This window comes from Columba livia, chromosome 1 (genome assembly GCF_036013475.1).
Source record: "Columba livia isolate bColLiv1 breed racing homer chromosome 1, bColLiv1.pat.W.v2, whole genome shotgun sequence".
Lineage (NCBI taxonomy): Eukaryota > Metazoa > Chordata > Aves > Columbiformes > Columbidae > Columba > Columba livia.
Genome location: NC_088602.1, coordinates 73,715,278 through 73,739,355, shown reverse-complemented (window position 1 = coordinate 73,739,355; position 24,078 = coordinate 73,715,278). Strand labels below are relative to the sequence as shown.

The window sequence follows — 24,078 nt, the reverse complement described above, 5'->3', positions numbered from 1 at the left end:
GTCTTGGAGTCTGCTGGTTTCTTTCTTTCTTTCCCTCAGCATGTTCTTGTTTTGAACCAAAAAGCCCAGGTCCGCTTCTGTTTGCCCCCCTTCTTCCAGTGGATGCATAGCAACAATTTATAATAGCTGCAGCTCAACTGCATGATGGGCAGACTACAGCAAAGAAAAGAGCCCAAGGAAGTAGCTTATACAGCAAAAGCACCAAGAGGACACTGTAGCTACACAGTTACATAGGAGCCCAGAATCTCTTTTAGTTTCTTGAGTAAGGAGTCCTGCCCCTTTTAGGGGGTAAAAGAAGCACTGTTTTCCTGTAGCAGACGTTGCTGTGTGATGGAAATATATTTTTATGTAGATTGACCTCATCCACCTGCACCTCCCACCTCTCTCTCAGAGGTCAAATAGGCAAATTATTAGCTATATTGGTACTTTCTGTGCAGGGTTTACCCCTTCACTCATCAGTGCAACCTCCTTGTCTGGCTACTGTAAACCAGTAGTAATTAAAAGGAGAATTGAAGTTAACTCTCTGCATATATGTGTTGAAATGTGTGTGGGACACAGGAAGAAAAAAACAAAGCCAAATGTGTTACTATGGACTGTGAACAAGATTTCCTACCTCACATAGATGCTAACACTGGGATATCATGAGTTAAGAGTTTATCAAGCTCTAGAAACCACTTCTTCTTTCAGAAGTAATAATAACTAATTATTCAAAGTGTAGTGTTGTGCCAGTATTGGTGTTGTGATATATTACTGAGGGCTCAGGCTCTGGTCGTGATGAGCTCATGCCAGCAGCTGTGTGAGAAGAACAAGGTGGCAGTGGTCACCTGAGAGAATGCTGGGTGTAGTAAGAGCCAGATTCTCCCACTTCCTCCTTAACCCTAAGCGCATTGGTACATAGGTAGGGAGTGATACAAGAATATCTTGTAGATATATCTACAAGTAGGTAAGTCTCTGAGCAAGAGACAATTTTCTTAAATGGCCAGAGTTGCTAAGCGGACAAGTTTCCTTCTGCGTCGGTATCAGTGTCAGTTACTGCTGTTCTGCTGGGCAGAGTCAGTGTGCCGAGACCATCCCGCCACAAGCTGGGAACTGTGGGCTGTGTCTGGTAGCTGCCTTACACAGTTCAGCAGATGAATAGGAACTTGGTCACTCAGGTGCCAATAGACTAGTCCTGTCATGACGGTACATGGTTTAGCACACAGCAGGAGTGTTGAACTCATGGAGGGCTGCTGAGACTTGAAACAAGTTCTTGGCCTCTTAATAGTGACCCATTCCACTGGGGAATGGAGCTTTCTAGATTCAGTGACATTGCTCAGAAGGTACTTTGAGCACTGTGCTGGGGGAACTTATGCTATTGGTTTGGTGGGTTGTTTCCTATCAGCACAGGGAACTACAGTCTACACAGGGCCTTGTGATGGTGCATGCAAGGCCACTACTTGTGGACCAGGTGGTGATTTTGTTTGGTTGGTTTTTTTTGCAGGATATTGTTACTGTCTCATGTCATGAGTTCTACCCTGCTGCCAGGTGTAGCTTGTTGGGTCCCCTGGCCAAATGCTACCCTGCAGAACATCTTAGTTGTCTGGGAAAAGCTTTAAATGCTAGCTGTATTCTACTTCATATATTTGCCTGTTGCTTCTGTCCTCGTTTTTATACATTATATGGGTGGTAACACATTCTTGTTCTCTCTCTGCAACCACCACTTCCTCCTCTGTTGGCCATAATCTGGCAGCTCATGCAGACCATGACTTCCAGTGCTGTCTGAGTAGGCTGGAGAGCTTTGGCAAGTAGCCCCCACTGTGCCTGTGGCTTGTATGAACACATCCAAAACAGATATTTCTTAGATATTTCTTAGATATTTCAGGTGCTAGTAGCAGGGGCCCTTCTCAGTGTTTTTATGCCATGTTCAGGATGTGTTGGCAGCTTGCATTGACATCTGTGGTGGTGCATCTAGCATCTTGTCTGCATCTAAGCCAACTGGCTCAAGGGCATCATATAAGAGGTCCTGACTTTGGGGCAGGCAGGTGTCCCTCAAGGTAAGTGTGAAGTTATCCTGGTGACTGAGCTTGCTGCGTGGGATCCTGGGGAAAGCAGTTGTGTTGTCATTCTTCACATGACATGGGAGCCAGGACCCTTCACTTTGTTTCATTCCAGTGGCTGTACCAGGCCAGTGATCTCTTCTGTTGGCTACCAAAGATGTTGCTAAAGGCAGAGTAGAGCTCCTGGTGGGAGAGTCCTGGGCTAATATGTTCAGCACTGGCTACTGAGCAGTTGGCTTATGCTGTGGAGTGGGGAGATTTAGTTAACCTGTACATTCTTATTAAATGTCTACAATTCTTATTACAAGTGTCTATACTTCAGAGATCAGTGGTCTGAGTCAGCACAGTAGTTATGCATGATGTAAAATCACTTTGTTATTTTGAATGTTTTTTGTTTCACTTATTTTTCTTGTAATGTTACAAAGTAAATAGCATAACATTTGTTTTCTTGGTGTTTTGATTGTGATGTAGCAAATTATTGTCTTGTCCTCTCATTTACAACCTGTTTGGAATTCACATTTCTCTAGTATTTTATGATACAGTTTCCGTTGCCTTTCACTATAATTTCAGAGTTGATCATAACCATATGCAGTGTTTGAGGTGACTGTGTTAATGGCACATAGCATAAAAGCAAAATAGAATCAGAGAATCATTTTGGTTGGAAGAGATGATCATCAAGTCCAACCATAACCTAACTCTGTCACTAAACCATGTCCCTAAGAACCTCATCTAAACGCCTTTTAAACATCTCCAGGGATGGTGACTCAACCACTTCCCTGGGCAGCATGTTCCAATGCTTCGCAACCCTCTCTGTGAAGAATTTTTACACTCTATGTTATCCTGTAATGTTTCTTTAATAAAACCTTCTATTGCAAAGTTTTATTTTTTTTGGTCTATAGGGGTTTTTATCCCAGCTGTACTTAAGAAATTAACTTGGACAGTTGAAGTGCACGTGTACAAATTGTTCTGCCTTGGGCAGCCTGACCGGCTTTATTTCTTACAGTGCGTGACGCTTGAGAGAGAGGCAGCAGTGACTAACTTTCTTTTTTTTTTTTTTTAAACAAACTGCCTGGAACTAAACCCTTCCCAGGTTTATGTGGAAAAACAGTTATTTATTTTCAGAACAAATAATACAGTGAGTAGGCAGACCCTCTTCTTTGACAACCATTTTTATTTCTGGATTGCTTGTGGCTGGAGGGATGGTATGAATGCATGGGTTTTCAGTGTGTTAATCTAATGATTTAGTTGTGTGAGTCATCTGAGTGAACTGTAGCTGAAATGCTTTTTTAGGTGTTAGCAGGTGCTAACAAAGTCAGCAGGTTCATGCTGATGTACAAACTAAGATTAATGGGCAAAGAGAGATTTTTGGTTCCTACCAGTGACCTCAAACTGAGATAAACTGTGAAAAAATTGTAAGGCCTAAGTGTTTTGAGAGAGTCTTATTTTGTGCTGATGCTGAAACTTCAGCTCAGCAAAGTCTCTCTGGATCATGTGCCTGGGCATCTACGCTGAATCAAGGAGACACAGTTTCGCTGTGGTTTTGGGGAGAGGGGTACTGGAGAGTGTCTGTTCAGCTGTGTGAAAGGCACTGAGATGTCTGACAGGCTGTGAGTACAGGGATTGGAAAAAGCTTCCATCTCCAGGCTGCCAGGTTTGATTCAGCAGAGACAAGGAAGGACTGAAATTGCCGCCATCTTTCTGGTGATGGGTGAAAAGCAAATCTGTCATCTCAGCATATTTCCTACCAGTGTGTCTCCCTGGCAGCCCATTTGCTTCTGCTGTGAGTGACACTAACAGGGTCTTGTGTCCAAAACTGCCAGCCCAAGGAAACAGGGGCAATGGGACTGTGAACCTTGAGGTACCCTGGCCATGCTAGCATTTTCTGCGTAGGCGAGATATAAGGAGCGCTGCCTGGATGATGTGCTGGTAGCGTTCAAGGTATACCTTGGTCTGTCCTTATGGAGGCAAAAGCTCTGACTCCAGAGCTGCTCATCTGGCACCTCTCATCAGCACTACTTTTTGCTTTGTTTTATGGGCGGAAGGAGAATTAAATTGTAGGTGTCTGTAATTCTTAAACTTGAAACTTTTAAACTTTAAACTTGAAATCTTCAGGACACTTTGTGCCTGCATGCTGGGTCCTGCATTATTACTGAGATCTTTTGCTGTCCCTTGGAAGACTGACTGCCTCACTCGATTTGTTTCCTTTTTTAATTAATTTATTTTTTTTTAATTTTGCCTGGCCTCTCCATGCTTTTAGGGCACACACTGTGCTCAGCCAGGGCATTAGACTGGATTTTGCTATTGCTTGCTGTGTTAACTCCTGAGACTTGGCGGTAGCGCGTGGAAGCACCCAGAAGGAGGGGCCGGCTTCAGTTAACAGAAGTTTTGCAGAGAGCACGTGCAGCTGAAGCAGAACTTCACAGAACTGCAGCAACTCTCAGCCCCTCCTCAGCAAAGCACTTTATAGGGTCAGAACCAGAAGGTCACAGTTTTTCACCTGTTATTACTTCCTTTTATTTGTCCCTGAACAGGAGCTGGAGCAGGCACAGGTGTGTGCTATAAAGCAGGTAGTTGGTTCCTGGGATCTGAGAGTTCTGATATTAAATTTAACTGTTTCACCCCTGGGAAGGAACGAGCACCCCTGAATGTCAGCATCATTTGAAGGGCATTGGGTGGCTTCTGTGAAATGCTTTTGGTTCGTTTCAGATCAGTTCCTGGCGTGGGTTTGTCCTCTGCCGCCTTTGGGTCCTGTAAAGAGACCAGAAGTGTGATTGGCTCAGAGGAGCTCTGGGGCCCTAGGCCAAATACGAGGCTTGTTGAGAGGTTTTGCAGAGGTGCAGCTCCCTTTTCTGTGGTTTATCCTACAGGCAAACCCTGGGATAGTAGCCGTGTTTCCTAAAATACAGAGTGCTTTGGAATACCTGACCTCTGTCTGAATGCTTGGTGCCAAGTACCCCCAAATCCTGGATCCCCTTAGAAAAGGATCTGGTGCTTTTAGAACTAGGTTCTCCAAGCTGTCTCTAGCTGGGACCTCAAGATGGGAGCTCCCCAAATCTCTTGGTAGTGCTGAAATCCTTGGTCTTGGTTCTTCTGCAAGGCACCACGTGTTGTGATGTGCCTGGGGTAAGGGATGTCCCTGATTTCCTGCTGGCTGTTGTTTCTTGTCCAGCAGTGCTCTGCTTCAGAGACTGAGGTTCTTGGAGAGAAGGATCCTATCTAGGTACTACAGGCTTGCCAGCTCTTAACTGGTTTTACTGGGAGATAGGCGGCAGCTGACCCACATAAAGCTAATTATATATGAAGAGAACACCTTGGCACCTGGTTTTTCATGTTATACAATACGTAGCATGGTTTTATGATAATCAAGTGTTCCCAGTACAGTCTGTGTGGATTGTCAACAATCCAATAAAAGCTAATTGAGGAAGAAGAGTTCTGTTGTAGGTTTTAAGTAAGCTGAGGTTGTTCAGCCTGGCCTGGGAAAATTATTTGGACAAAATAAGGGTCTTTTAAGGACTGAAATAGCACAAGTGAGCAGGAGTTGGGCAAGGAGAGCATACACCTGTAGAATCATAGAATACCAGGCTGGAAGGACCCACGGGGATCATCTGGTCCAACCTTTCTGACAAAAGCACAGTCTACACAAGATGGCCCAGCACCCTGTCCAGCTGAATCTTACAAGTGTTCAGTATTTGGGAATCCACCACATCCCTGGGGAGATTATTCCAATGGCTGATTGTTCTCATCATGGAAAATTTCCCTCTTGTGTCCAATCGAACTGTCCCCAGCAGTAACTTGTAGCCATTGCCCCTCATCTGTTCCATGTGACTCCGGTAAGAAGGGAATCTCAATCCATCTTCTCTGTAACCACCCGCAGAGGTGGCTCATTCCCTAACCCCAGGAAGGACAGGCAGTGGTGGGAGTCGATGCCACTCTGCTAAACCTGCCCCGTGTCAGGGGTGTGGGCTCCACAGTGTTGGGCCTTTTTCCTGGCTCTTGGCAAAGCCGAGGGTCATGGCTGGCCTGTGCCAGCTTATGCCCTGGGCCAAATTGCAACCAGAAGCCCAGAAGTGCTGATGCTCCGAGCTGTAAACCTGGTAGCTGGTGTGTTTTAGTGCAACTGTTTGTGCAAACACAGCCCTGAAGGTTCTTGCCCCTAACTGTACATATGTCTCTGTCTCCGCTTTTTTTTTTTATTAGTATTTTTGTGTGTCTCTCTAACCCTGAAATACAGGTGTCCTAGATCACCAAGAAGGGAGATTAAAAATTCACTTTAATGGCGACAATTATAGTTAACTATATTGAGCCAGTCTGGCAGAAAGAACAACATGTCCAAACTGGCAGTTTATATTGTAAAGTTTGATTAGGCAATAAGGAAAGCAATACCTTCCTCAGGAGAGTAGATTTTACACAGGCAGTACAGCACAGGCTCAAAATAAAAATAATAATAAAAAAAAAAAAATCTTGAAAGCAATGCTAATTTTAAATTGGCTTGATGTCACATCTTAACTCCCCCGTTTCCTCCTGGCCTCCCCCCAGCCTGCCCCGGCCTGGGGCTTTTGACTGGTCCATTACCAGACCAAGACTGTGTCAGCAGCAGCTTGTGAAAGGCAGTTTTAGTATCAATTCTGTTGTGTACCAGAAGTTTGGCTGGCCATAAGGCTGTACCAGCCTGTCCTGGGTGGCAGGGGTTTGGGGCTCAGTGTTTGGGGTTTTTTGATTTTGTTTTTTTTTGTGTTTGTGTGTGGTGCAGATTGGATTTGTGTGTTTGGTTGGTGGATCCCCACACACCTGCAGCCTTTTAATGCTATAGCTCTATCAGGGCTGACAAAGCACAGCAGCATATCTAAGGGGGAGGCAGGGGTGGTGCATGTCTGGCCGTATGGGGGGGTTGGCATGGCAGGGGTTGGGGGAGAGGGCGAGAGGGGGTGCATGGGAAGGAAGGGCAAGGTGTAGAGCTTTGGTGGAAGAAATGGGGTGAGGGCTGTGACTAGTTGGGTCTGTGGGAATTAGTGGGTGGCTGCAGGATGTGCGGCTGGGGGAGCTACTGCCGTTACTGCCTGGTTAATTAGTGATCAGGGCTGGCCATCCTACTTTCACTGGTTTAATACTAGAAGGTGATGATGAGGGGGTGGTAAAGGTATGTTTTTGCTTTATTTCATAAGCCATTATTATGCACCTTTTGGTAGTTGCTTGCTGAAGCCAACACAGGCACCAGTAAGTTTTCTACAATGTTTGCCCCAATCCCTAGAATAAGCCATCAGCTTTGTCACCACTGTGTTCTCAGACTTTATCTCATTTTAATTCACTATATGAGAACAAATTATTTAACTGTGACTTGTGGCTTTTATAAATAAAGCAGTTTGGGGGGTTTGGTGGCCGTTGTGTTTGTTTTTGTGGGGGTTTTTTGTGTTTTGTTTTGTTTTTTTCGAACAGTCACAGGCTGCGCACCTAAGAATTGACTTGTAGGGGCAGTTGATCCTATCAAACTTAGCCCCACAAGTGGTGGCAGCACTAAACCCACCAGTTGCTGGGAGCCACCATGGCTCAGCTTTTCCTGCAGCACCTGTGCATTCAGAGCTTCCTTCAGGGAGCACTGTAGTGCTTTAATCACAGCATCTTTGTCAAACGCTTGCCTCACCATAAACATCCAGCAGCAAGTGAAACAGCTGAAGGTGAGATTTCTGCTGGCTCCTTGGGAACAGCGTGGAACAGCGTGGAACAGCTGCACGTGTGTGCTCCCATCACAGTAACTACACTTGTCCTTCCAGCAGATGCACCATGTTTAGCAGCCCAGTGTCGTACATTCTGATTAGGAAGGCTCTATCAAGCATCTTGCTCTAGGAGACCCATATTCTGTCGCTTCACACAGAGAAATGCTTGCTGCTACCCTGCACCACGCAGCGTAAAGTGATCTTGACTCCTGCAGGAAGCCACCCGCCACACGTTGTCACATCCAAGCAGCCCTGTCAGGCAGGGCCTGCTCTTGTTCTCCGTGCTGGGCTATGAGCCCAGCAGCAACACACCAGCTGCTGCTGTGACACTGCACTCCTGTGTGCCACTTCAGCAGCCACCCTCTCTCTTAGACCTGCAGCACACACCCCCGGGGGATGCTTCACCCCGCATTAAGGATAAACTGGTTTTTACCTGTAGTTACTGCTGGAATGTGCAGCCTGTGCCTCCAGAGGGGGAGAATGTGCAGCAATGGTAAATGCACTGAAGACTTTTCGGGTTCCAGACTGGTGGGATCAGGGGCATGTGTGCCACAGCAGCCTCAAATACAGCTGTTAAACAGCTCAGGGAGGAAGGAAAACAATTACCACAAAATTCCCCTCTTCTAGAGCTGATCCACAGTACTTCTACTCACAGGTGGGAGCAGCAATTTAAGGTGATCCCAACATTTGTTTCAGCTGAGACACTCTGAAAATGCTAAAGCTGTGTTTTCTGTTTGAAACAGGTACAGTACTTCTTCAAGATTCTGGACAACTAACAGCCTCCATCCTCACCCAAAACAAAAGACATGCACACAGATCTGTGTGTTCATTCATTTATTTGTCCAATGTTTCAACCTGACTGAAATACAAGATCAACAAGAGCACTGTACTCCTGGCTATTATTATTACATGTTAGAACATAGAGTTTTGCACTTTAGACAACATTTAACACCATTCTATGGGGTACTGCATTGCTTTTATAAAGTTTAAAATAAAGATTTTTTTTTCTTTTCAAACATGTGACTTTGGTTTATTTCATACATTACACTTTCTTGCAGAAAAAATAAAATTGTACAACTGCATAAATATAAAATTCTTCCACCATGAAAATGGTTAAAACATTCAATAAAGACATTAGCACCGCACTGTGCGATGCCTCCAGCAGGAAAAAAAAAGAAAGAAAAAAGAAAAAGAAAAGAAAAGAAAATATACAAAGCAAAGAGTTATGCCTATCACTGAGGAGAGTGATAGTCTGACCCAGTCTCTCATCCAACATACTGGAGGATGAAGGGAAAGGTGGAGAAAGAGAGAGAGAGAGAGACAGCATTCGCTACAAAGCACAGTACACAATCATCTATTCTGTTGAACTTCACTTAAGTTAGTTTCTGCTCCCACCCCTCCAAATAAAATACCCTAACACCACAGAAAAGTCAGAAGCCATATGGAGTGCTGTTAAATATAATCTCACAGGTGGGCCTTTCTTTGAAAAGGAACAAAATAATGAGAAGTATCATGCCAGTTCTAGTCCCATTGAGTATTTACACCTCGGACAGCAAAAGTCTTTGCTCACAAGAAGTAGAAAACAGATACAATACATGGCTTGAAAAATGACCAGAGTATGCACCTATAGTACTGTACACTAAATAAAATACACAAGGCAGCAATACTTAGGGGCCAGAAACACTGCTCACTACAAGTCAGTTATGGAATCATAATTTACAGTAAAAATGGGCATGTCCCAAGGCTCAATTTTGTTTTCTTTTGTCATTTACAGTAGAATAAATATTTGTCGCTATTGCTACACTTTGTTTACATTCTAACCTAGTAAATGCAGAAAGCTAGTGTAAAGCATATAGATTACGTGTAGGTCCCATACGTATGACAGTTTGTTCAAGACTAGTAGGTTTTCTTTTTTGTTCTTTTTTTTTGTGGTTTTTTTTTCTTTTTTTAACCTTTTTAAATGGCTAGGAGGAGGAGGAGGAGGAGGGGTGGGGTGGGGAAAGAGTTGTGCTTACAATCAGCTGCTTTTAATGTCAAATTTAATATCAAAGCGTCCCTGGAAGCGGTCTTTGTCGCTGTACTGGATGTTCTGCCCGTAGGCCTTGCACTCCACGCGCACCTCCATGTCGTAGGTCAGGTTGGTGAACTGCACGGCCACCAGCGGCTGCAGGTACCGCGGCTGCAGGAGCTTCCCGTAGTAGGGGTAGTATTGCAGGGCAAAGCCAGGGTAGCCGCCCATCCCGTAGTAATCCACTGTGCCGATTTTGTCTGCGTCTTCCTCTCTCTAAAGAGGCGGGAAAGTGAAGAACGAAACGATGACTATCGCACAAACTCAACCTTTTGCAGCTCTTTTCCCCAGCAGCATCTGTTTTTCACCAAGACCATAACCTGTCTTGGGTCATCACTGATCCTCAACAGCATGAGGACAGTCCTGGTGGTGGAAGGGACACATAAGTGCTGCCTAATCAGCACCTCTCAGCATGCGTCAGCCAGGAAAAGGGCTTTTCTTTATTTAAAACCTCAAACACTTTACGCATTCGGAAGCCACCACAGCTTCCTGCTGCTCCAATGCACTATCTTGGGCTGAAAAAATAAAGGTTTGCTGTGTCCCAGCTGCTTTGCAATGCTAAGTAAATCACCTCCTCCCTAGAGTCCTTTCTTCAGCCATCCCTGCTAAGAGCTCCAGTACAGCACTTGGAAGCAAAACGGCTACTTTTCAGGGTACCCTTTGGTGTCCAGCCCTGCTTTTACTCCTCTTTGCAAGGGCAGCGCTGTCATTTGTCACCAATGAGATTTTGAGAAACTCCTGAAGAGATGGAGTTGTCCCAACTAAAAAAATCACTCCGCCCATCTGCAGAGAGGCGTCGCTACACTTGGACAAAGCCTCAGACAGCTTGTCCCTGCAGCTTCCCCCCTCTGCTCCAGTGCATTTCAACTTACCTTGGCAGTGCAGTGCACAGGGATGAGATATGGGTTGTATTTTGCCATAACCTCTTCAGGGAGGCTCCCATTTGCCAGAGGCTGGAAGAAACCCAGAACAAGTGCATGTTACACACCAGACATTCCTCTGCAGCACCTTTGCAGCAAAGCTGAGCAGTACCACACACGTGCCATTAACCAGAACCCCTTCTAGCTCAGTGTCAGAGGCAACAGCTCTTGGTAGCGGTTCTCGGCACAGACACGCAGCATAACACAACTAGAAGCTGGGGAACCTGAACCAAGCAGAGCTGTCATCTGTTTTTACAGCTTTACTGCTGTGGATACTGAGGCAAAGCAGATCAGGCTGTTTTCCACAGTGGTGTCGCTGGGGAGAGTGTTTCAGGGCAGAGCACTCGCCAGCGGGGGGCTGGTTTGTGCAAAGCCCCACAGTGGCGGCAAGAGACGTGCTGCTGGAGGATTTGCCACCTGCCTGCCAGGTAGAAGTGCACAAGAACAACAAAGAGCAGCAGCCGCACCCTGACCTTGCTGAACTTCGGCACAGCCTACAGGGAAGGACAAAGGCCCCTAGTATGCCAGGGAAAGGCAGGAGTGTCAGCTCTGATGCAGCTCTCTGGTCTCCTAACAAGTGTGGTAGTTTTTCTTCACAACCTTGCAAATCTCAGGCCTGCTTTACACACACCTTGCGCAGCACAAGAGCTGTAGGGTTCTCTGCGGGAGCGTGGAATGAAGGAAACATGTGTTGCCTTGTATAAATGTGCCAGTTCTAAATAAAACGTGTAAAGTCATTCTTCCACTAGACCTTGCTTCCTAATGTGGTCTGGAGCTCTTTGGAGCTCTGTGGCAAAGAGGAACACACCAAACCCTTCTCTTCCCCAGGCATGCACATCTTCTGTCATTCCACAACCACTGCATACCAAGCACAGCACGTTCCTGCTAAAACACACCCACTGTTTCCACCCTGGATCAGACGAGCCAAAATTCAACTTGTTTCTTTTAGCACAGGCCAGGCTCCCTTCGAAGAATGTTCCTCAAAACACGTTAGCTAGATAGCACAATTCCCTGTCCTTGACTCCACTGATGGATGGTGACAAAGACAGCTTAGCCACCATTTGCACTGTTTTCCATCCAGAAGATGGAGTGGCAGGTTTTGCACACCACCTTGTTCAGTAACAGAATTTTTTAGCATTTAAATGCGTTGGGGGAAAAACACAGATGTAAAAGCTTTTCCTGTCCAGGTTAACATCCTTCAGCATTACTGCAAACATGCCTTTAGATGCAGCACAGAGCAAGCGGGTGACAGAGATATCCTATGGCATCTGGGAAGCTGCATTAAATAACCAAAGATCTCCTCACCTCTCTTGCAGTAAGAGCTGTGCCTGACTCTCAGATGTAGCTTAGTTTTTATGGACTATGTATCAGTCTGATAGTGAACATTAGCCAGGACTTCATTTAATTAAGTGCTTCTAGCAAGGCAGGCAACTCTACCCTGCCTGAGGAAAGAGCTGAGTGGATTGGTGCATGACACAATGTACTGATCCTACTGGAGATAGAGCCAGTCTGGGGTGGTCCTGTGGAAGCGTACAGGAACTTAAAATAGGCTTTATCATTTGAAGAAAATACCCTTTTACAGCAAGTCAGTTAGCAGGCACAGAAGTTTCCAGATAAATAACCAGGAGTTTGCACAGTGAGGTTCATTTGCTAGTGTTACCATCTTGCAGTGTGCAGTTTTCATTGCTTTTTAATGAAAAGTATTGTTAAAGCCAGTTACTCAAATCATCTCACAATTTCTCCTCTGCAGAAGAGGTTTAATACTGATCTCTCTCGCCAGAGACAGAAAAACAGGCACAGCAAACCTGCAGCCAACTCCTCCTCCTCATCAGTAGCTTCTGCTAGAAAGGGAAGAGATACTTGCCTTAGGTTTGAAGCCGATAATTCTGTTGAGCTTGACGAGGATGCATGGTTTGCCATCCCTGTACCCAAAGGTAGGATCATTTATTCCGGAACAGTTTTCCAGCCATTCACGTTTGAATCTGCAGACCTTCTTCTGGCCCTGGCTCTCACTATATGGTCCTCTCTCTTTGTAATCGGCAGGTATCTCTGTCATGGCAGGGGAATGAAAAGACAAAAGTGTGCAACCTGACCTCTTGCTTGTCAGGAACAGCAACATTTGGGCTTCTCTGTGCAGTTAGGATTTCCCCCCTCATCCAAACAGGTAAGTGACACAACAGCCCTGCACCCAGCCACCCCCAATTCTGGGCTGGTCCCAGACCAGCAAGTTTGTGGGCGTTTTGTTTTTAAACTGGGGATTGTTGCAGACTACAAGAGAACAAACACATTTGCAATCCACTGTCTCAGAGACTTTTTTTTGGCAGCTTTTACAAGGGGTTTCCCCTCAGATTTTGCATGTACATATTATGAGTTGATAGTCTCAATCACATTATTGCATGCTATCTGTTAAAGGTTAATACCTCCCAGATGTTTTGCTGCATTGCATCAAAAAGACTGACACCAGCTTTAGCAAAGTCATCAGCAAAAACCCCATGGCTGTCAGAGAAGATCATGTCAGCACCACATGTTTTTAAGTGCCATCTGCAACTTTCTCAAAGTGAAATCTGGACGTTCCCCACCATAGAACTGCTACAATAAGCTTCTAGCTACATCCCTGGCCAAGTCCGGTCTGTCCAAACTAATAATTTAACGAGCAGCCATATGACTGAAACCAGAGCCTGACAGTTCACCAATGTGCCGCTGGTTACAAGGAAAGGAAGAGCCAAAGACAGAGACCACCCACCAAGCACTGCTCACCCTCAGCTTCTGATGGGCCTGGCACAGAGGTGCTGATCAGAGCCCCCAGCTGCAGGAAACAGTCCAGACTTACCCCCACAGTCCTGAAATATGATGCTTTCGGTTTGCTGATCAGCGCTGTAGTCCTTTAAGAACTTCTCAAGGTTCTTCACATATGGGTCATAACTTTTGGGATCAGCGGCAGTAAAGGAAATTTCTGTCTTTTGTACCTGGGGGACTTGAGTCAGTCCTAAGAAAAGCAAAACCAGAAAGAAAACATTAAGTGCATCTCAGAGCCACACAGCCTCGGGGCAATGCAATGTACACCAAGAATGTAACTCATTCTAATAATCTCTAGTTTTCAGACTTCAGGACTTGCACAAAACAGCTTTAGCTCACTAGAGGAGCAGCTCTGACAGGCTCCCCTCTTTCCAACAACAGTCTGGAATATTTGTCATGATGTTTGCATCACTAAGGAGATAAAAACCACAGAATCCAGAAAGGAGGCTAGAAGTCAAGGTTTTCCTCAAGAAAAACAATCACCCACAAGCCCCCTGCCCACTTCTGCCTCCTCCCCAAGGACAGAAAGGACGCTGTCTGCATGTGAGACCAACCACACACAATAAAGCCCCACAGAAGCCTACTCTTATGTATGCATGCCTAATAAGTTGACTTGAAAGTCTGCAAAACCTCACTATGCATTTAGGGATAAAAATCAGAGCTGCCCGCTCATGAACCCTTGCAAGAAAAGATAAGTTCCCCACATTGGGTATGGTCTCTGCTGGTTGCAATCCACATTGCCTTTGTGTGGTCTCCGATGCAGGGCAGGTGAGACTTTCTCACTCAGTAAACTCATCAGCCTGATCTCTTTCTCTGGTCTTTTCATTACTCCATACACAGGTATTTCTGATTGCAGAAATAGCCACCTCAGCTCTTCAATCAGAAGCTCATCACTGAGCAGGTAAGTAGGAGAGATGCATAAAAGACTGTCCCAGATTCTGTGCTGCATAACTAGCTCTACTTTTGACTTCAGGAAGATGAACAGAAAAAGAATGCATGGAGTAGGGAAGGGACTAGATACAACTAACACCCACAGATGATGAAAAGTACTGACCCCTTTGCTTTTCATTATGGGACTTGGAAATGGTTACTCCTGTGTCTAGGTCACATTTTAATTGAAGGCATTGATGCATGGCTAACACTTTAAACTTCAGTAATGGAAGCTAGAGCTCATGCTGCTTTTATGGTGGCCACCGTAATTATTAAGGTCTTGACTTCTGTTCAGTTTGTCATCTTCATTTTAACAACAACAAGAAAAATGAGCAGGGGAGCAGCATTTCCTTTGACAGCTTTCAGAACAGGCCTGTTGCCAGCAAGTTCCCCTGGTGCAGAACTCGGGCAGCTTAGCTGGCTGGACCCTGCCCACAGGAGCTTGTGACTCCAGCAATTTTTCCAAAGCCACTTGAGTGCTTCTGCTTAGTCCCTCCTCAAGCCAGCTCACCACTCCCCCGCCCGCTACCCACAGAGTTGGAATTTGTAACCTAGGACAAAGATTAGCTTTGTTCCCCTAAACGCAGCTCCTAGTAGCCAAAGATAGCGAGACACCCAAGTGAGTAGCTCAGGGTTTCAAGTTTTATTCCAGGAAGCAGCCTTAACCACTCAAAACTCCCTCTGGTACAAATTGACCAGGTTGAAAGTTACAAGTTTAGAAGTAACTTACAACTCCACTAGCAGAATTAGGTCTTACCCTCCAAAGTCAGTGGCTTTCAGCCCCTTTTCAAGCAATTGCTTGCATTCTTGCTTCACAGCTATAAATATAAAATAAATAAGCTAGGTTCAATTTTAGTAAGGGACTTCAATCCTGCCGCACTCTCCTCATGTTACCATGCAGCTGGGAAGCCAGAAGCTCAGAGGCAGTGGCTATCTGGCACTGCAGCCTTGGTTCCTCTCCTGGGTCTGCCTTTTCCAGAGTTCAAGTTACAGGTGTGTCATTCAAGTGTATAAATATAAAATTCAAGCAATCTTGGACAGGCTTGATGAGCTTCAGTTGGGCAGTTAAGATATATATAGTTTTGCTCAAGACCTCTACAACCAAGAGAAGTCTCCACCTCTGTGTTTTGTCTTGTCCAAGGTAACACACAAACGCACCCATGGACACATGTCAAAGGTGAAGGGAAGGTCAGGAATACCCACCCTGTGGGGTATAAGAGTTATCTAGCAGATTAGCTCTGTTGTCTGGTTAGGAGATCCTGGTCTCTGATACCTACAGTCCTAAGCCAACCCTCTGCCTGTAAGACAAGGGACTTTGCTGGAAGAACAGGCTCCCACCCAAAGCATCCCTGCCTTGCAAATCTTTGCAGAGCAGCACCAAAGCCTGAGCAGCACCTCTGTCCTCCAGCCACCAGCACAAGAGAACGACTATTCCTGCCAGGCAGACTCAGCCTGTGGCCACAGCCGGGCTGTTTTCAGCCACACTTCAGGCATTTACAGGTACTTGGATGAACTAAACTAGACTGGGGTTTGGTAGGGCAGGTGCTTTCTTTGTTCAGGACAAGAGCAAAGTAGAGATCGGTCTTTCCACTTAGAAGTGACAAAGGAAATCTTTATGAAGATGAAAGTTCATTAAGATGAAAGGCTTGTTACAAAAATAGCTTTATCCCAATTTAAAATGTATTACTGGCTTCCACTGCAACCTCCATCCTCACGTGCCTGCAACTTGCTGGACAACAAAGCCCTAAGCACAGATCTATCATTTCCTTCTTTGTTTTCCATCTGTACATGCCATGACCAAAATAAAAGCTTCAGTACTGACAGCAGAGCAGCACTATCACTGAACTGTTCTTAAGCAATCTTGGTTTTTTTCCCCCATTAGGCCAACTGAACCAAGTAGGGGCAACAAGGGGGGGAATAAAAATCAAAGCTGAGCCATTGCAGTGCTACCTACCAAGGGTTGCTAGACACCTAGGAAAGCATGTTGCTCAAATAAAGTACAGGGATGAATAAGCCTCTTGGGGCTTCGTGCACCTTCATGACCAAGCCCTATTGGGGAAAACAAATGACACCTCAAGTGCTTTCACAGCCAGGAGTCCAGAAACAACCCTCTCCTCAGCTTCAGACTATGCTCTGTGTGCCAGTTTTGCATCTCATGGTGCTACCACAGCAATGCACCATGGTGGTGTGTGTGGTGATGCTGTTCTTCACACATGGAAGAATCAAGTAACTTATGGCTATGAAAATACTGACAAGCTACTTTTGACAATTTCTGCAATTGGCTCTTTGAGTGCATTGCTAGGAAATCTGATTCCTGTCTTCATCTGACACTATTCACATAAATGATGAGTGATGCCTCAACTTGGTACCAGACACCACCTTCCGTTGGCTTTTAACTCCGGAATGTACCAAGATACCTAAACCAAAAAGGGATGTCAAATCACTGATTTATTTTTCCAGCTACAGTTCCACTTCTAAAACACCATTGCAGATTAAGATCACATTTATTCAACTTCATTTAAAACCAGATTTTCCACAGAGACTGTAGCATTCTAAGCTGCAGGAACAAGACTTCAGGAAGAAGCATCCTGAGGGTGAAGAAGAAACTAGAAGTAGGAAGTCATGCTTGTTATTAGGAATGGTTGTGTAAGTCCACAGCAACCGCTGTTGCTTCATCATGCAATGCTCATTTGCAAGTACCGTATAACCTTGATTCTGAATGAGTCTGAACACTCCTGGGATGACAGGGATGACCAATTGAGTGATCTCTACACCATTTCTATTTACCACCCCCCCGCTCAGTAAATGAGCATAGACTTTAAAAGCCTCCATACCAAGCCATGTCCTTCCACACTTCCAGTCACCCTCTACCTCATCCCCAAAGTGCAAAAAGCAGGTGCAAGTTTTCTACAAATGCAGCAAAACCTGCTTGGCAGTTGCATCCCTGGAGCTTGAGATTCAGAGGCTTTTTTCCAAATGTAGGTGGCTGAGAGGACAAGAGACCAAAGCAGAAAAGCACAACTTCACAGGAAGTGGCAGACAATCCTTGGGGCTTTCCTGCCACCATTCAAGCTGAATGAGCCCAGGGTGGAACACAGAGCAGCATTTTCCATGACACGCTTATTGCCCAGGCACATGGTGTCCCGGCAGCACTTGAACCAGGGACACCCGAAATCTCCTGGCTTGAGCAGAAGTTCTCCCTTCCAGCCGCCACCTAAAAAGAGCCTCTGGCAGCAGCCAGGTCTGTCCCACAGTCCTGAGCCAGCCCCAGCGACAGGACGCCGTGTTCCACAGGATGCACACCACAAGATGGCAGGATACACTGCCCAATTTATATTGGGGTGGGGAAGGGGAGGAGGAGAACAGAGTATTTTATTTATTAAAAAAAAAACAACAACCAAACAAACCACCGAGTACAGTGTGTTTAAGAGTCAATATCCTCATCCTTCCTGATTAGCAAGGCAAGTCCAGTGCTTAAAGCAGAGTCCGAGCCTGCTGCACACATGGAGCTGGGGCTGTCGCAATGGCGAGGCTGGATGAGAAGGTGAACAGAGCTGTCCCTTCCCCCACCCCAAGACAAAAAGAGGAGGGAAGAAGTATCAGGGAAAGGTACAAAACTCAGCTTGCCCTGAAGCCCTGTATAACATTCCTGTGGTGTTCAATGCACAAACCAATTAGCATAGTAATGACACTTGGCTACAAAAATAGCACTTTATGGCTTTCAGTGTTATACCCATGTCAATAACTCAATAGAACATCCTGCAGGTTCTACTGCTGTTATGAAATCTGTTGTATTTCAGAACAAGAGAGATATTATAGCAGCCCCTACAGCATTTTCTCCTGCAAACCCTGAAGGGAGTGTAGTTTCCCCTTTCCCAGCCATTTTGGGCCAACATAGCAGTGACTCACCCAAGAAGAACAGACCACCGTAACAAGAACAAAACTAGGTTTTCTAGCTTCCTAGAAAATCCAGGGGTCTATCAAGCCACCAGTACACTTAGTTGGCTTACAGATCTTCCCACAAGAACCAGAAATTTGAATTGCATAAAACCCTGTTCTGTGTAGTTCATAGTCTGCAGGGGTCCCAGATCACAGAAAATTTGGGTTAGATGCTCACTGAGTGCAGGAGCAAACACGGCCACACGCGTGTTCGCTGCCAGCAGCGCACTTGTGGCTGCAGTGCAGGGGAGAGCCCTACACAGCAGGGGAACACAGGGATCGCTGACCTCCCAAACACAGCAGCGCAGCAACTCTCCACAGCGTCAGTCTCCGCGAAAGCCCACATTAAAAGGCTATTTTTGACTCGCTGTGGTCTAACGGCTGCTGTGCTACAGGACGAGGAACTGACTCAACATTAAAAGCCTCCATCGTGCCTTCCCCCTGGCTTGTCTACATCTGTAGAAGATCTGTCACATGGCGCCCTGCAAGGGACCCTGTGCTGTTAACTGGTAAATTACTCCTTGATTCAAAAGCCTTGTTTACTGGACTGCCAGCTGTTATGGAGGAGTTGGATTTTGTTCCCCTTGATTTCAGTACATGTCCTGAAAGCCCGTTACAAAGATCCCTGATGACCTTTTCTTTCTTCCTCCATTTTGATTTCTGTAGTACACGCTACAAGAGCATCTCTAAATCCAGTTCTCTTTTTTGGTTTAAAAAAAAGCCCCAGAAAAACTGGTGCAGTACACAGTTACAATATGAATAAAACTCCTCTGCAGGCTGAAATAATACACAGAAATTTTACCACAGAGGTGCTTTGAAATGAGAATTGCAAACTGCTATTAGACTGAAAGTGAACAGTTTACCTAGAATGAGTAATTATGTGACATCAGGCTAAACAGTAGGTCTCTATCTGGATGTGACCCAAGCTCCATGGGCTTCTTCGCTAATTATTTCACGTCTGGTGAGACCACTGGGCTTCAGCCGGGGAAAAACATTATTAAAATAACTACTCCACCATTAGCCATGTTGGTTTTTGAGATGCAGCTAACGGCTCTGGGCAGTATCAGTGACAGTTTAGTCTTTCCTGCAAATGTCAGAGCCCATTGCAGAGATGAAAACAGCCACTTTCAGTGCTTAAGACAGCATTTACCTCAGCCATGCCAGTACATGAGGAAGTGCCACACACTAACACAGCACTTCCAGCCTCCGCTCCATCTTAAAAAGTGTTGGTGGAAAAGCAATTATCTGAAAAAGATGATTCTTTGCTGAGATATAACACCATTTGGTGATGGTAACGTTCCCTGTGTTGTTAGAACAGGAAAGAATCACAGCAGAGCACTGCAGACAGTGGGGCTGCAAGACACCGTGTGACACCGGAGCCAGCTTCTGCAGCTACAAGCCATCAGCCTCACAATTGTCACTTAAATACCACTGTTATTAAAAGCTTCTGAACTGTTTTACTGAGCAACTGGAGAGACAGATCGTTACCAGCCCCGGTGCCAAGCAGCCTCAAGGTCATTTGCAATGTGGGAAAGCAGCAGTTGCGCAGCTCCCCCGCCACGCTCCAAGCCGCCGCTGGCTGCAGCCGCAGTCAGGCACAGCCGCAGAGCCCGGACCTGCGGCAAGGGCTCCCTGCTCCCTTTGCCCCTGCCCAGGGCAGGCTGGCCACAGATACTGCTCAAGAGATTGTTTTGATGTTGAGCGGAGATTTGTCTAGTAAAGATAGGTCGTGCATCGGCAACTCTAAGACCCACCTTCAGCCTCCCATGACATGTTCAATTAGTAAATGCTACCGTCTCCTCTACATCACACAGTGGAGTTCAGTGCCAGCTAATAAAACTCAGTAAACACACCTAGAATTGGTACAATCCCCTTTCTCCTTATGCACCCTGATAAAGCCAAAATGTTAGCTTTGTCCCTTCACTTACCCATAGGAACACAGTGGCTACAAAGAAACAAAAGCTGAACCCAGCTTCTTCATACAGCTCATCTCCAAGTGAAGCCTCTTGGCTTCACCCCATCACTTCAGTTTAAGGGAAAGGAAGAGCAGCAACCCAGGTTCAACCTCCTCTCAGACAGGAGGCATACTTCATGTGATGCAACCTTTAATTCTAGCAGGATTGCGTTCAAGCCCCAGTACGGTTAACACAGAAGGCTGAGAACATACCCACCCCCTACAAATATGTGTTGCAGCAACAACAGGCTTATTTCATCCTCCTTCTTGAGGTGAGTAACCAACCCGCCTCCCCAGAACAGCTTTCACAAAGTCAAACAGGGGCCTCCTGCTTAGTTACCTGGAGGTGCCACTCGATCCTGGTATTTGGGCTCAAATTCACTGACAGTGAGCAACATCACTTGGATGGTCCCAATGAATATACCTGCCAGGCAACCGTAGAATATGACATAGAAGAGGAGGATCTTAACTGCAAGAGAAAACAAACAGAAAGAGGAATCAAATCAAGCCCTCAAGGCAGACATATTTCAGGGCAAAATCTCCAGCCTTTGCCACTTGCAAGGAAGAGCCCAGCACACTGAATTCAGGTGGCAAGCCCTGTTGCAGAGGCATGCATTTAACAGTGAGATCACACCTTGATGCAAACTGAAAATACAAATCACTCCAGTTGTTTGGGGAACTGGAAGCATGAGCCCCCGAAAACCCAAAAATCCATTAATCAGGATTTGGGATTGTAGAAACACAAAGACTGAACCACTTTATTCCATATTTCAAAGGATCCCTTGGCTGACCCAACACGATTACAGGCGAGAAACTTTCAGCAAAGCAAGCGGCCAATGGCAAGAAGTCATACTACGGGTGTGCTCTCAAGGACACCCATTCACAAAGCTCTGGCTCGCAAAGCTGTTACCAGGACAGTCGACAGTAAATGCTACATTCAGGTTTACAAGCAAGGAATTAAGGCTATCACCTCCATTAAAAACGACAGGAGCAGAATTTGGGCCCAAATTAGCTCCAACACTCAACCTCAAATGTAGGGAAGTACTGAGACATGTCACAGTACAAGTTCACCAGCCTTGTATGGCTACAAAGGTGCTCAAGCACTGCTCATAACAATTAACAACTGAATTATATAATAACCAAATACCAAATTCAGTTTTGGTCTAAAGGAAGATGCCTATTATAATCTGGGGGGGTTGGGGGGTGTGGAGATGAGCCTGGAGACACAGCATGGCTCAGACTCTGGGTATCAGTTACCAGTTTACAAGGATTATCTCAACTGATTAACTGCACAGTAACATGCTGTACTAGGCATCACCAGGCCGCCTGCGGGAAGGATAAGCTTGCCCATGCCAAGCAACTATATGCTAATCAGGCTGCAGGAATAAGCAGGCCAGCGCAGGGGCCAGGGTACTTGAAAGACAGCCTGCTTGATCTCAGACTGTCCTCATCTAACTGCAAAGGAAGAGGAGGTGGTTTACTTGGAGGTCTTGAATTGATGAGCTACAAGGGAAGGGGAGGAAGCAGTAGGTGGAAGTATTCCTCCTCCCTCCCCAGCCCCATCGTAAGAAAAGCTGCATCAGTGGAAAAGCCTCCCAGTGGAAGCAGGCGGTTCTGGTTGTCGTCTTTTCAAGTCTATGAAAGACATGCGAGCAGGAAGGACAGCCAGCAACAGAGAGGCTGAAGGATGCTGTCAGAAAGACACTCCATCTCTCTCATCTTCCTCACGTGCAGGGGAGGCAGCCAGGGCTGGTGGGCAGAGCTGGGTGCGGTAGTGCGGTGCTCCAGGAGTTAAAAGCACTCTTTGGTATCCAGGCAGCGTAAAGCAAATGGCTGTGACGTCAGGGACGTGTGGAAATTTTTTCCAGAGCACGGTCATAGGAGGTGCTGTTGTAACAAACCAAACACTAATGCTGTTGTCTGCAGTGTAACGCCTTTGAGTTTTGTAACATCAAAAGGCAAATGCTGGGAGGTAGCTTATTTAATCAGGTTCCCAGCCAGGATGCTCTTAATGCCAAAGACACCTGAAAGGTCAAAACCACTCCTAGGTCTCAGAAAATACACAGCGGGTCTAGCGATCGAGCACGACAGGGTTGAACAAGAAAGCTTCCTGCAACAGGTAGATTTATAACAGAGGAATTGGATCATCAGCCTGCATATCAAGTCCACAAATGGAAATCAGTCCTAGGTGGAGAGGTACAGTCACTCTTGGAGAAGGACCTGGTTCAGCCTCGGCATTTGAAGCACTGCGCAGTTGCCTGGTGCCTCGGGAGCAGAAAATACCTATCCATGCGCACCCACAGCCCAATTCTGCTCACGTAGAAATACAGCAGAAGCCTGCTCTAGTCCACCCGCCTGCCAGAGCTAAAGCTGGCAGCTCCGGATGTGGCACCTCCAGCTGATCCATTACAACAGGAGCTGAATTCAACATCACCAGGGTGGCACACCAGCTGTGGTTGGTAGCAACTGGAAGACTATCTATTTGCGTAAAGAAAATGTTAAAAGCCTCTTAGTCTAAGCGCTATTTTGTACAGCACCTAATAAACACATCATGAGCATTTAATCACAAATGCACATACAGCCATTTCCTTCTTGAAGAGGCACTAAAAGCCAATTGTTCTCTCTGGACGAGGTAAAATTAGCTCAGTTTCCTTTATCCAGAGAAAGGCGGGGGTGGGGGGGGAAAGCAAAGCCACTCTGAAGTCCAAGGCAGATGACGGCTGGGAAGGCAGGCTCCCTCGACGGCGATGCTCCCCGGGCCGGGCTGGGCCAGCCGCCGGGGAAGGAGACCCAAGGACGAGGCGCCCTCGCCAAGGTCGGGACGCCGCGGGCTCCATCCCGCGGCCGGGGGCCGACCGCGCCTCAGCCCCGTCCCCACCTGAAGTCACACCCAAGCGGGTAGCGTTCCCCCGACCCCCCGCGGGGCCCCACAGGACACCGGAGCTGGGGTAAGCGGGTCCCCCGCCCCCACCCAGCCGGGACTGGAAGCGTCCCGCCGGCCCCGACCGCAGCCCCCCCTCCCCGCCCCGGGCCGTCCTCGCCGGTGGCCGCAGCCTCGCCGCAGCCGGCGGAGGCGGGGCGCCGCGCTGCAGTGCCCGCCGTATCGCCGCCGCTTCCTGACCCGGTCCCACCGCCCCCGGCCCGGCACTCACACCAGCTGCCCCCGGTGCGGCCCAGCAGCTCCTTCTTCTCCGAGTTCCAGATGAATTTCTTCCAGTTGCCGTCGCCGTCCTTGGCCTTCCCTCGGGCCATGGCGAACGGGCGGGCGGGAGAGCGGCGGCGACGGGAAGAGGTCTAGCCCTAGGCGGACGGCGCGGGCAGGCCCCGGCCGGGCTCCGCGCCCCGCGGCACCAGGAAGGTCTGGGGACGCCCGCCCGCGCTGCGGGGCGGCCGGCGGCGCTGGCCCGGCGGGGAGACGGGGGAAAGGGGAGGAGAGCGACCGGGGGCGCGGGCGGGCCGAGGGAAGCGCGGAGCGCACGGGGCACAGAGGAGCCGCGCTCCCCGTGTGCCGCGCCCCTTCATATACACCGCCGGCTCCGCCCCGCCGCCTCCTCCGCCAATGGGAACAGGCAGAGGGCTCAGGGTCCGGCGGTGGGCGGGGCCTGGTGGAGGCGCGCCGGCGGCGGGAGCGGCATGGCGGGCGGGGGGCGGCGGGGCTGCGGCGCCGCGGCAGGAGCACCGGTCGGTCCGGGCTGCTGGGCCGCGCACCTGAGCCCTGCCCCGC

At 47.3% G+C, this 24,078-nt stretch overlaps 2 protein-coding genes and 1 long non-coding RNA gene across 5 annotated transcripts in view; 2 read left to right on the top strand and 1 right to left on the bottom strand.

The window, feature by feature from the left end:
* NME7 (NME/NM23 family member 7) overlaps positions 1-8,763 on the top strand; it is a 96,320-nt gene extending 87,557 nt beyond the window's left edge. For all 3 annotated transcript variants that reach the window (XR_010469795.1, XM_065049936.1, XM_021299721.2), the window contains one exon: positions 8,491-8,763. Coding sequence is in view for 2 of the 3 variants with exons in the window: in XM_065049936.1 (XP_064906008.1) it covers positions 8,491-8,523 (33 nt within the window). In the remaining variant the exon portion in view is untranslated. The remainder of the gene's footprint in view (positions 1-8,490) is intronic.
* On the bottom strand, positions 8,567-23,835 carry ATP1B1 (ATPase Na+/K+ transporting subunit beta 1). Its single transcript, XM_065049939.1, has 6 exons — positions 23,507-23,835; positions 20,695-20,823; positions 13,566-13,721; positions 12,600-12,784; positions 10,688-10,768; positions 8,567-10,031 (listed from the first exon to the last, which is right to left on the bottom strand). The coding sequence occupies exons 1-6, from the start codon at positions 23,604-23,606 to the stop codon at positions 9,765-9,767; spliced, it is 918 nt and encodes a 305-aa protein (XP_064906011.1). The 5' UTR covers positions 23,607-23,835; the 3' UTR covers positions 8,567-9,764.
* LOC135578306 (uncharacterized) lies at positions 12,774-16,284 on the top strand. Its single transcript, XR_010469796.1, has 2 exons — positions 12,774-12,899; positions 14,372-16,284. It is a non-coding gene; the product is annotated as an uncharacterized LOC135578306 (long non-coding RNA).
* Positions 23,836-24,078: the final 243 nt, after the last annotated feature.

Bases quoted from the DNA above. Each gene is read 5' to 3' on its own strand.
- ATP1B1 (XM_065049939.1), bottom strand. From the start codon at position 23,606: ATGGCCCGAGGGAAGGCCAAGGACGGCGACGGCAACTGGAAGAAATTC. The intron at 12,785-13,565 runs GTAAGTCTGGAC...CTGCCATGACAG, and splicing joins CATATTTCAGGACTGTGGGG to AGATACCTGCCGATTACAAA. The intron at 10,769-12,599 runs GCAAGTATCTCT...GGTTTCTTCCAG, and splicing joins TTATCGGCTTCAAACCTAAG to CCTCTGGCAAATGGGAGCCT.